At 45.1% G+C, this 13466-nt stretch overlaps 1 protein-coding gene across 3 annotated transcripts in view; it reads right to left on the reverse strand.

Moving 5' to 3' along the window:
• HCN4 (hyperpolarization activated cyclic nucleotide gated potassium channel 4) overlaps positions 1-13466 on the reverse strand; it is a 146125-nt gene that overhangs the window by 60757 nt on the left and 71902 nt on the right. For all 3 annotated transcript variants that reach the window (XM_425050.8, XM_040706600.1, XM_040706601.1), the window contains one exon: positions 7869-8292. In XM_425050.8, the coding sequence (XP_425050.6) occupies positions 7869-8292 (424 nt within the window). The remainder of the gene's footprint in view (positions 1-7868; positions 8293-13466) is intronic.

A 13466-nucleotide genomic window follows, 5' to 3' on the forward strand; every position in this document is an offset into this window, starting at 1 on the left:
CCCAGCTCACAGCATTATCTAGCGATGGTGCGAGGGCCACAGGTCCGAACACTGCACTCTGTCCAAGTGAGCTCAGTCTGCAGGAGAGGCTGAGCCTTGCTGCCCTTCCTGGAGCCCCACAACAGGACGGCACTTGGCACAGGGTGCAGTAAATGCCTACAGACAAGAAGATGTGCTGAAATTTGTCTCTTGCGGTAAAAAGCAACTGCATGCAGCCATGCTCCTCCTTACACTCTCCAATACCCTTTTGTCCTTCCCATTTTTCTTCTTTTTCTCTTTTTCTTTTCCTTTTTTTCCCACAGTTAAGCTCCTGCTTCATTCACATGGCATATGGATGTGGCACAGTCCCTTCCAACCCTGTCTTCCTAAATAAGAAAAGTGAGGTGAGGCAATGCTGCTCTCTTTAGCTACCTCATTACAGTTTTTCACTTGATATGAATGCAATCAATAGTGCCTTCCTGGAAGAAGCTGCAATGAGGGGAGCAATTAATTTGCTCCCACTTGCCAAGGCTAACGTGCCTCAGAAATGCTGGCCTTAAAGTACCGTGCGAGTCTGTCAGAACATTATTCCCATACAGCTAATGCAAAAACAGATTTGGCAGTGGATCAGCAACCCAAATGGTAACAGGAATCTCCCTCTGAGTGGCTTCAAAAGCTGCACTGGTTGTTCCTAATGCCAGCAGTATGTAGATAGACATCACATACACACTGTGGCAGGCTGTATCAGTATGCTGAGGGCCTAGGGATCCTGCATGTCCTATCAACACAGAGCCTCTACAATATAAAGTCTTAGAAAATGGCACTGCTTGCAGGAGGAACCTCCTCACAACAGACTCCTTTGAGGACCCTCTGTCACTGTGACACAACAGCAATAACAGAGCCTGCCAGAAAGTCCTCTCCAAAAACAATGGCCTGAAGCAGAACACAGGCAGCTTGCAAGATATGGGAGTCGAGCTGTGGGCAGCTGGTGCTGGCAGAGAGATGTGGGGACGTGAGCTCTTTGAGAGGAAGGCAACTTACACAGCATCCAGGGAAGGAGTAGGCTAGGAGGAGCTGGAGGGAAGAGGAAAATGAAAGGCTGGAGCAACAACCAGTTATCACAGTGATTAGGGATCATTAGGAGCTCAGCCTTTCTCTTTTGAAAACCTTTATAATTTCAGGGCAGTGTAAAAGAGCAGACTGACAGCCCTGTGACACATGGAACAGCAGGCTGGGTGCCAGCAAGACCCTCTTGTTATATGCCCTACGCCATGATCCACAGGGACTTCAGGTGTGCAGGGGAACTGAAACCCCACTGCTGCTACTACAAAGGGGAGCCTGAGGCTTACCAGGGCCAGCCCCAGCTGATTCTGTCACGCAGGTACCTGTCTACAAGGAACACATCAGAGACAAAACAGCTAGGAGATGGCAAATGGCTTTCACTTGCTGCAAGCAGGATCTGAACTACTGACCTAGAGACAAATGGCTCTGCGCCCTACTGCCAGCCCCTCAAGCCATCTATTCCCCGTATCATACCATCCGGTTGACAGGAGACGCATTAAGCACTGCCAGAAGGTGACTGCAAAAAATAGAAAAGGCTTTTTCCTTTTTATGGCACCCTTTGTAGCTGTGCAGCTATTCAAATATTTGCCTTGCTCCTTGTAATTCATTATAAGCGATTTTTTATGATACTGTTTTTGTAACTGTGCACTCCCATTGCACAGGTGGAAAGCTTAATTTGTGTTACAGAAGCAGAGCCTCCTGCTGAAGACAAACTCTGCCAAACAAACATTTTCAGGTGTCTTTCTCCTTTGAGAGGTGACACAGGGCAGGGGTGGGTCACTACCTGTCCACAGCCAAGTGAGGGAGATGCAGTGTCTGTACAGAAATAAGGAACACCTGCCGACTTCGGTCATCTGTCCTCTCCTCACAACGACATTCTGCACAGGAGAAAATAGCTCGATGGAAAAGGCCGGGGTAAAATCTTCAGCAGCCTCCTTCTAATATGTCAGTGTTAGTTTTTTTGCTATTGATTGCAGCGCAGCCGGGATTTTTTCTAAAAGGAAAAGATGCTCCAGTTTTGGGTCACTGTGCAGAGAGAATGCAAATTACCACAACAGGCATTATGATTCTAATAAGCTCTTGCAATGACATTAAGACAAATGCTTGATAATGCTGCCTTCAGAAATTAGGTAATGCAAACTAAGGAAGAAACCCAGCCCGTTCTCCCTCTCCCTGCCTCATTCCCCGTGTTTATTGAGTCTGATTTTACTCAAGGGTGGTCAGAGGTTTTAATGAGTTACTCTCATGGGGCTGCCTCGCTATTTAACGCGACAGAATTGCAAATCATATCGATGAAAAATCTGCTAAGCTATTTTGAACTGCTCATGGAATGGGACCCCGCTGTGCTGCTTGAGTACAATCATTTCTCCCAGCTCCTCCCCTTTCAGGAGCTAGTTATGGATTTGGACTAACATTACATCCCCCAGGCCACTAGCCATGTTAATTTAATTTAATTTAAGGAAGGCTACAAATAGGTCAGAAGAACCGAGGGGAATTAGTTGTTCAAATGAAAATGAAAATCAATTGAGAGCCATATTCTCATAGTCTTTGGAAGCTCTCTCCTTGTTCTTCCACATAACCCCTCGAGACCTTGGATCCATTTCTGGAATATCTCTGAGTCTTCCTAAAAGCACTGTCATCTTTCAGATGATGCAATCTGTGGCCAATAGCAGACCTGAGAAGATGTATTCCCTCTATTCTGAAACTTCTGTATAATGTGGACACTCAAGTGAAGAAAATGACAGCAATCAGGAAGGTTTCCATGTTTACATTGGAGTAAGAGTTTGAAATATCAATCAATTGTCCTTTTCTTCACATTCCAGCCACTGACATTAAAAATTGTAACTTCTTTTATTTCTGACACAAGTCTCAAAAAATCCCCTCACTTATGATAATCTCTCATCATTGTGATATATTTGAAAACCATCCATTTCCTTTCCTTCCCATCATAATTTCTCACAACGATTCTGAAATCAAAATGTTTTGGCCAGCACTGCTTATGTGCTATTTGGAAACCAATTTATAGGAGCACGACTTTACTGGTATCCCAATAAACATCCCTTGTTCATGAGTCACAATAGATTGATCTTAAACATGGGTTACAGCCTCCTGGCACCAAACACTGGGGTAGATGTTGTGCATAAAATAGGGAAAGCTCAGCAAACTGCTCTTGGGAAAAAAAAAAAAAATCCAATCAATTTTGCCCATGAAAACTTAAAGGGAATTTTGTCTAACACTCACAGTCTACACTGCATTTTGATTGGGTATATGGGTTACATGGCATTATTCTGCTTTCATTATTTCAGCTGGGTGACCTTGGGATGAGGTTTCTAAGATGCTGATATTCAGAGCTGGCTTTCTCGGACCAGTTTCTTAAAGACAACAGCTCCCTGTGTCTGTGAGCCACAGCGTGCCCCCATTTTCACATGTCAAGAACCACAAGCCTGCCCAGCCACTCTGTGAAGAGTCACCAGAGTGCTTCAAAGGCCAAGATGACAAGAGCTCCCCTGGGCTGCCACTAAGCCAGCCAGAGAAGCAGGGTTATGCTGGGTGTGTGCAGCTAGCACATACTACATTCTGCAGGATTCCAGGTTTTTTTGCTGCTGTATTGAGAACTCAGGCTGTCCAGTAGCCCCTGTTCCAGCATAGCAGTTCTCTAGCTGCTCCAGGGATCACATGTAGTCTTGTAATCTTCTCTTAGGCCATTTTTGGACTGCTCCCATGGCTAGGACCAAGGTATGACAGGAGCACCTAGGCTTTAATCTGAGCAGTACAGCTCCAGATCCAGGCTGCATCCTGCATCTCTGCTTATGCACTCGGTAACTCCCGGACCGTGAAGTTTATAACACAACGGCACGCCAGGCCCAAGCCTTCCAACACTGCAGTCAAGCCTCTGACTGCAGGATAGATACAGGCAGACACTTCAGAAAGACTCTATTTATATTCTGCCCTACTGGTAAATTCATTCCTTGGACAACTCATGCAAAATGGATAATGCAAATAAACCGCCACATTTGGAACTAAGCTTTTCTTCGTACTCCAGTGAATATGAGTGCAATGGATTGTTTTTCTGGGTGTCTTTTTCCTTTAGGGTGTTTGCCAAGCTGCAGGCCCCAGAGCACTTGGTTCAGATCTGGGGGAGGACGTTGCAGTGATCTACTGCTGAGACAGAACAGTGCAGGCACTTCAAACCACTGGCTCTTGAGCCCACAGACTCATGACTAGCATTGATCTGGAACTGATGAGCGGCTGGCTGTTTTACAGCATTGCAGCCCTACAGAAGGCTGTTCCTTCCTCACTGCAGAGTGAGTGATAAATTCATGCAGAGCATGGACAATTGCAGGAGAAGAAACAGAGAGGCTTGCTGTTCGTGAACCCAGGAAGTGACCACTTATCCCTGTACTCACTCACATTGACACTAATGCATAGACGCAACATTCATATAGGAGACAGAGCAAAGAGACTGACATCTCTGCATACAGTGCATCCTCCTCTCCTCCTCTTGCAGGACTCAGTCTCAGCAGTAGGTACAAGCAAGGAGCTAAGTTTCCCATGGCAGCAGTGATTGCTCCAAGAACTGTCAGCGTGGCTCCAGGGAGCACAACAGCTTACTCCCACACAAAGATGAAGAAGCACTTCTCTTTCCCATCTCCTTGTCATTTTGTAGCACGCACTGCACCAGTGGCAAAAGACTGCCCCTTCTCTTTGTCTCTGTCTCTCTTTCAAGAAGGTAGAAAACCTCCTAGTACCATACTGCCATTGGAAAACTGATGCTTGGGTCGAGCCCTGTTTGAAAAAAGACAATCGTGTTTGCTCTGCTGGGCTCTGCAATGCATAACAGAGTCTGCATTGCAGTCTCCAACTGCAATCCAACACCATCTGTCCCTTCCACTTGCAGCACTGCATCACTCCAGGGTGCCTGCTTTTCAGGAGGAACCCAGAGTGCACCCAGCACTGCTGAGCCCTGGTACCAGGAACAGCCAGCAAATGGGCAGAATGCCCCACCTTTCTGCTTGATGAGAGTGAAATTACACATGGCTGCTCAGTGAAACTGTGTGAGAAGTGAGACAGGGAAAGGGAGCTGATTTGCTTACATTTCACTGTTTTTTAAAAAATTCAATACAATGAAAGCAAATGTATTCAACTCCTCTTCAACCATGTTATGGAAAAGAAGTCAAGTAGCAGCAGTGAGCAAGTGCTGAGCTTTGTGCTGCCGTAGCTTCCTGTAAAACAGTATGAAGGACCCACTTTGACAACTCAAAGGTCATCAACTCACCTTTCCCTATCTCAGATTAGGGGACAGAGAAGCAAAGCAACCAAGGGATGAGACAACAGAGCTGGAGATATTTCACTGCTCAGCTCAGTCTCCAAGCTCCTGAGTCACACCATGGAAGACATTTCTGCTTCATTTGTCTCCGTCTCTCAATGCACTTCCCGTCTGTCTGTGCTATGAATCAAATTAACCTAGTAGTGAATTCTTCAGGGCTGGAGCTGTCTCCCCCCCTTACATCTGTACAGCAACCTGTACAAGAGTCATCCCAAACTTCAGCGAGCCATTGTGGTCTGCTGCAAGTGAAACACTGACAAATCATAAGGCTACAAAGACGAAGCCTGAAATTTGTGAAGTGTGTGCCAATACTCTTTCTCCGAGTCTGTGATGCTGGAAGGAGGAAAAAGGTTCACCTCTGTCATGAATTAGTGTTCTGACAGCTCAGTGTGATCTAGCTATGACTTGCATGGCTGCTTCCCCTTCACATTCCCAGGAGCACACTCTGCATTAGATCATGCTCTGCGTCAGCCTCTGCTCCAAAGCAGTGGAGAAAAAATGGAAAAGATGAAATTGCCTTGACCAGCTTTCCTTGTCCTGAAAATATGCTACTGGCATGTGGAGAAAGCTGCAGGGAGCTTTCTCTCCGCTTTGGAGAGCACAGAGATGGGAAAAAAATAACTAATTTTCAAGCTACTTGTAAGGTGGTGGCTTCACTCACATGAAACCTGACAACTTGTTCCACAGCACATCCTTATCTTTAAATTGGAGATACAGGTTTGAAAGGTGGACAGTTTGGTGGATAAGTAATTGGTTGAATGGTCACAGCCAGAGGGTTGTTGTTAACAGCTCTGTGTCCAGGTGGAGGCTGGTGACAAGTGGTGTCCCCCAGGGGTCTGTCTTGGGACCACTATCCTTTAACATCTTTTCAATGACATCAGCAAGTTGGCTGATGGCACCAACCTGAGTGATGCATTTGATATGACAGAAGGAAGAGATGCCATCCAGAGAGATCTGGACAAGCTTGAAAAGTGGGCCCATGTGAATCTAATTTGCCTGGTCTAGTGGTTGGTGACCCTGCACATGGCAGGGGGCTTGAAACTAGATGATCATGACTGATCCTTTCCAACCCAGGCCATTGTATGATTCATAACTGATTCATAACTCGGGTCAAAGCAAGCACAGATATGAGTATAGACTGGGAGAACTCCTTGAGAGCGGCACTGCAGAGAAGGACTTAGGGGTCTTGGTAGATGAAAAACTTAACATGAACCAGCATGCTCTTGCAGCCCGGGATACCAACAGTATCCTCAGCTGCCCTGGAAGAAGGGTGGCCAGCAGGGAGAGGGAGATGACTGTCCCCCTCTACTCTGCCACTGTGAGGCCCCATCCGGAATAATGCATTCAGTTCTGGGGTCACCAGCTCAGAAAAGATGTGGAGCTTTTGCAACAGGTCCAGAGGAGTACCATGAACACACAGAGAGCTGGAGCATCTCTGCTACAAAGACAGTCTGAGGGAGCTGGGTTTGTTCAGCCTGGAGAAGAGAAGGCTCTGTAAAAGAAAAGGTAGGAGACTTCCAATACTTAAAAAGAGCTTATAAGGAGGAGAGAAATCAACTTTTTACATGCGTAGACAATGACAGGACAAGAGGGAATGGTTTTAAACTAAAAAAAGGGAGATTTGGATTAAATATCAGTGGAAAATTTTCACTGAGAGGGTGGTGACATGTTGGAACAGGCTATCCAGAGGAGTCACAGATGCCCCATCCCTGAAGCTGTTTAAGGCCAGGCTGGATGGGGCCCTGGGCAGCCTGATCTGGTGCCTGATTTTGTGGTTGACAACCCTGATCACGGCAGGGGTGTTCAAACTACATGATCTTTGACGTCCCTTCCAACCCAAGTGGTTCCGTGATTCTATGATTCTATGATTCTATATTGGAATTCCTCTGGGAACAACAAAGGCTAGTGGGGCTCTTGCTTCTCACCAGATCATTATGTTTTTAAATAGACCCTATTTGTCTGCAGAATGTTCTTCTTTCCTCTTCCTCTAAACACCATGTCAGAGAATTTAGAAAGTGAGAAGGCTATAAATATATAACTGAGCCATTTATTTAAGACCTAAGGATGTTAAAGAAGTTACCTAGGCAAATAAATGCCACAGGTTCTGCAAACCAGCTGTCTCTAGACCTTTCCATTGTGCTGTCTCTGTACTCTTGAGTCTCTGAGGGGCCTACAACATGCTAACTGCTCTCCTCACAGGCAGCTCATAACTTCACGCTGTCTGCAGCAGACTCACCTCAGCCCATGCATCTTCTCCCCAGATTATATATATTACGACCCTGAAGGAGACAGCACAGTCTCAAGTGACTAAGTAACAATATGCTGAAGGCCCTCTTGGGAACCTGCTAAGAGCAAAGCATTACACTCAAGACACAACTCTTCGGCATTCACATTGGAACAAAGCAGGAGAATGGGCGTTCAATGAAAGCACCTTTGCGTAATATACCATCATAAGTGGAGAAAAGATTTAGGATGCAAGTGCACCACAACCACTGCTCACCTCCTCCCACTGATGAATATAGCGGATGAGCCGGGAGAGCCGCAGGAGCCTCAGGAGGCTGAGGATCTTAGTGAAGCGCACAATGCGCAGTGCCCGGGCTGTCTTGTACACCTCTGAGTCGATGCGGGTCTCAACTATCAGGAAGATGTAGTCAACGGGGATGGAGGAGATAAAATCCACCACAAACCAGCTCTTCAGGTACTTCATCTTGATCCTCTGCGGGTCTAGGATGATCTCTGTGTTGTCCTCCACCACAATGCCAGTTCGGAAGTTGAGGACAAGGTCGATGAGGAAGAACGTGTCCGAAACCACATTGAAGACAATCCATGGGGTAGTGTTTTCATCCTTGAAGAAAGTGATGCCCACAGGGATGATGATCAGGTTCCCTACCATCAGCAGCAGCATGGTCAAATCCCAATAAAACCTGGACAGCAAGACAGAGACACGTGAAATTAGATGTGGGAGTGGGAGAACAGGGATCTCTCATCAACAGAACTGACGTGCTTCATACATCTCTATTGTCGCTCATTACCTAATCTTTGCTAGTCTGCCTGATGTTTTCCCAGTGCACAAGCTGCCAGTGTAATTAAGTATTTGATATCAACGGGACGCTCATTTTCTGGCTGAAAATGTTCAGAGACGAATTGGGTACCTGGCTGGACATGCTCACTGGAAAACTTTGAGTGGGCCTTCAGGGCCACCAAGACAGATATTTGAAGTTACTGCAGTGATTGCTATGAAAAGAGAGAGAAAAAACAGGTATTTGGAAGGGCTCAAAGTCAGCAAGTCAATAAAGCCATTTGGCTTTATTTGATCAAGTCTCCTCCCTACTATCTGATCCCTCTTTAGAAGTAGCTAGCACTGACAGCACTGGGATCAGGATGGAACTAGAACCTGCTGGAATCTTCAGTGTTCGGTAGGGCTTACACTGAGCTTGGACTCTGAATTTAGTCCACACTCTATGGACTCCTGTGCTGGACAGAAATGGTCAGTAAAGCCCAGAGTCACACATCTAGCAGAAATAACGTTTAAACACTATGCCATGAAGCACAGCCTTGAAGAAACTTATCTTCACCTTAATGGCAAGTCAAAAGTATCCAGCAGACCTTACAACAACACTCATTTTCATTTCTGAAGACAGATACAGTTTAAATAGTTCCTAGTTTATTTGTTTGGGGCTTTAAAAGATTTTCCCTAGGTATTAGCATAAAAGACACACAATCACATGATATTACACAGAATCACTGAATCATAGGAATTGGAAGGGACCTCTGGAGGTCATCCAGTCCAACCCCCTGCCAAGGCAGGTTTCCTAGTGCACAGGAACCTTCTGTATATTGCTGTAACTCACCCACAGTGCAGACTGAAATTATTTCTGGATCTCATACTTTGTTGAGGAGTCTCACAAAGGACCCTCATTGCCCGACACACTGGTGATCCAATCCCTTCCAGATGCTTCACATGTAGAGATGCCAATGTGCTGTGGTCTCACCTTGCCAAGGTTCCATCAGCTCTACATTGTATGCTACAGGGCTGTTACTATTACACTGTGAGGTATCATAAATAATTTATATTAAGACACATCTGTCACAGTGAATGAACAAAGAGCACAGAGCAAACTGATTATCAGGCTTGGTTGTCTGTACCTGAAGATGCAACATTCAGAAAGCTGCAGCAGCTCTTCCAGTCAGTCACACAAACTAGCATGGTGTTTATGTTCATATTATTAACTTCTTGAGCACCAAATAAGCCTAACTCCCTAGACCATAAAAAAAGGAACAGAAACTGAACAGGATTCAAGCACAAGGGAGAGAACTGTGCCTTCCCTTAAGCCAGAGCATCTCAACACCAGGAAGTCAATGTGTGATCTGGATTTACAGTAACGTGATGAAGGAAACTGATGGGTTTGTCAAAGAAGGGTGTGCACGTGCTGCTTTTGTCACACCAGTTACAGTCAAAATCACTGAAATGTTTTACAAAAAGCAGATGTGCCTCAAAGATCCTCAAAATCTAGTTTTAGTAAGAATTGTCCCCCTCAAACCTTTGCCATGGCCCAGGCTGAGCTACTGCAGAACAACATTGCTCCACTGAAGCATCTGCAATGGAAGGGCAGAACATGCCTCAAAAGCCCTGCCTGCATAGGTCCTCTCTCCCTCACCAGAATTTAACACTCTGAAGTACCTCTAAGGATATTAGAAATGCCAGTGATAGCACATGGACAGACAGGGTCACAAACCAGCACACCCACAATTCCCAGAAACATTCAGCACAGGCTGATGACAACTGGCTTTTGTGCGAGCAGCTATTCACTAATGAGGTTTCCTAATATGTTCTCCACTTCTTGCTCCCAAGGTGCCATGTAATCCTTCACTCAGTATAAAAGCAAAATAGGCGCTGGTAGACACTCAGCAGATAGGCCCATGATAGGTCCATATACTCCTAAGAGCAAGACTGTGTCATATGGCAGTATGCATCAATACTATGTGAATCTACGTTGTGATGTTCCTTATTAAGGCTCTGAGATGATGCTACATCTTTCCTAGTCAATTAATCTAGGTAATCGCACAATAGCAGGAAGTCTGGAAGCTGTGTATGTTATTACAGAAAATAAATAACCTCCCAGCCATCTTTAATTTGCCTGCAGGGAATACAGGAGGAAATAAGCACAAAGAAAATTATTTTTCCCAAGTTTCAAATTAATGGCATGAAATAGACATGGCCAGACATGCACAGATGCAATGGTAAGTGGCTTTCCTCAGAGATCTCTGGATTCTTCTGCCTCTTTTTCCTACAGTGGCTGTTGACTTCAGTGCTAAGCAGCAACTGGGGACAACAGTGGCTAGGATGCTTTGCAGCTCCACTAAAGTGCTTTCTGTAGCACTTTCTGACTTTTCTTATAGGCAAGCATGGTCACACCACGGTCAACAGCCCTGCATCCTGATCTACAGCACTTCTTGATATTTCAGTTCTTGGATCCTCACACTCCTCAGTCCCAGCCTGCAGGTGCTGATGACATACCAGTGCCCAGCTGCCCACGGGGAAGCACAATTCGCCACATGGACAAGAAGAAATGTAGGACTAAAATTTGCTGCCGTGTGTTTCTTAAACCACCATTCTCCCCAGTGGTGTACTGGTGACTACAGATTATTGTCAGAGTCCCCTCCATTCTAATCTTTAGAGCCACCACTTACAAAACACAGAAGGTAAACTTTCATATCAAGTGCACTGCCTTCTAACAACAGGGTATCCAGAATGGCAGGGAGGAGGTAACCTTTGGGCTCTAGGAAGGAGGTAGAAAAAACTGGAAACCACCAAGGATTTGGTGTGCACATTACTCCAACACAGTAAATTCACCTGCCTTTATAATGTAAACTTGCTGGAGGTTAAATTTCAACTATTAAGATTACAGATCTCCTGAAGTATGACCTGCTTAGAGTGGCATCACTGGATTTACACTGAAGGGACTCACAGGGACTGCGGTACCTCAGAGTTCTAATCCCATCCATGCAGCATTCTGTATTTACACCAAGGAACACTTTTCACTCCCTATAAATTATTGGCAAGAGTAGCAGAGCATGTGATGTACGTAAGGGCAAGCACCAGCTATTAATAATCTATGTTTTTTATATTTCTGGTCTTCCTTCCACCTAGGAATTCCACAGAGCTGATGGTGACGAAATTGGCTCCAATGCACCCATCAGAGGCAGATGGAGTTAATTAGTCCTGTCCTGCAAGCAGAGAATCCACATGGCAGAACTGAGAGAATGGGATTCGTCCACTGAAGCCTGAGGCTAAGGGTTTGGTCCTGAACTTGATTCTTGAGCATGACCAGACCGGGAACTGTTTGTATGGCTTGGAAAAGGGTCTAACTGAGATTTGTACTACAAATATCTTCCTCTGATAACCTGACTTCTCTTTTCTCAATTTGAAAAGCTTACCGGAAAAATATATATATATATGAATGTATTGTTTTATTATAGCTGACTCAGCGTGACTGAGTAGCGTGTAGCATGGGGAACAGCCAGCACGATATAAGCCAGATGTGTTGTTTAACGTGTACCACAACCTCTAAATGGTTAATTCCTAAATAGATGCAACAAAACATGTGAGAATTAACGTAGGCAAAGGCACTTCCAGACCATATGTTCTTTGAACATATTTGGTGACACATAGTTGATGTGAAAGTATGAATGCTTTGTAGGTATTAATTTGTGGGTTTGGATGAGGAAGTTGGATCAGCTTTCTGTTCTGTCTAGTCCATAATTTAACAGCAGACAAGGAATATTGCTTTTGGATGCAGTTATTTTATTAAATAAACCTTGATTTTTAAAATGTATTCCATGATGCAGTGTAACTACTTATAGTGCATGAGCTCAGGAAGCATAGTGACTGCTGGACTGAAAATAATGAATTGCAGAGGTGAGCCTGGTCAGCATCGCTGCGTCGCTCTGGCATTCAGACACTGTCCCTGAGTGGGGCACATTTGTGGCCTTAACTTCTGTTCTCCTCGTTCAGTAGTATTTGCACTGTCAAGAGAAAATAGACTTGGGCAACCTCACCTCTAAATTAACAAGGCTTTTTGGATGTCTGCAGCTTCTGCTGTAAGTCAGCCAACTCGGGGTTGAACTGAGGAGCTGCCTGACAGTGCGCAGAAAGGAGGCAAAAATAACAACCCATCTAACTGAAAATGCCAGGGAGCCAGGATATCCTCACCAATGGAATCTAGCTCAGACACGAAGAGCACATCCTTAATGAACATAGCACACTAATACCAAAACCAAAGACAAATCCAATCGCTCCAACAAGCCCGGGCAGGCGCACTGGCTTAGAGCTCACTCAGGAAACAGAGTGCCACCTACTGAGTCACCGGCGACATCCTGATCCTCTGCTCTGCACAGGGAGGGATCGCTATGTTACTCCTTTAAAGAATTGATGAAAATCTGCCCTGTTCTGCAGAGTGGCATCTCCCTTCCCCCTCCAGCTGCATGCTGAATTAGGCACTGCTGTGCTCACCAGCAACTACCCTGACAGGAGAGAGGTCGCACTTTAATTCCCAGGACTGCTAGTAGGGCTAGAAATAGAAATCATCTTTTGTAAAGAGCATTAGTGGATGTCAGTGTGGCTGGAGCAGCAATGGTGGGAGGAGAGTTTACTCCAGAAAGCAGCCATTCATTTAGGTAACATCACCAAAGAGAGAGAGAAAGAAGCTGGGAGAGATCCTTCCCTGGCTTTGGAAGCACTGCGGCTTCCAGATATGAGTAGGTGCATTGCTACTGGAGAGTTACAAACTTTGCATTATTCACAGATAATAGGAGGAATGTGGTGATTCACTGCTCCTGAACACACCAAAGGACACTTAAACAGCTACCGAGTCCACAAAGTCACTTGCTAGAAGTGAATTTATTCACAGTGATTTATTCAAATACCTGAGCACTTGAAAACCTCTCTGAAATGAATATCCACTTAAAAAAATTAAAAAAAAAAATCAAATGACTTACAGAAATATGCTGTGCTATATAATGGGAAATGATAAAGGGAACCTGTTTAAAGAGTAAGACAAACAGTTTTAATTCCTTCTATGCAATCTATGCAAATAAT

Source organism: Gallus gallus, chromosome 10 (genome assembly GCF_016699485.2).
Source record: "Gallus gallus isolate bGalGal1 chromosome 10, bGalGal1.mat.broiler.GRCg7b, whole genome shotgun sequence".
NCBI lineage: Eukaryota > Metazoa > Chordata > Aves > Galliformes > Phasianidae > Gallus > Gallus gallus.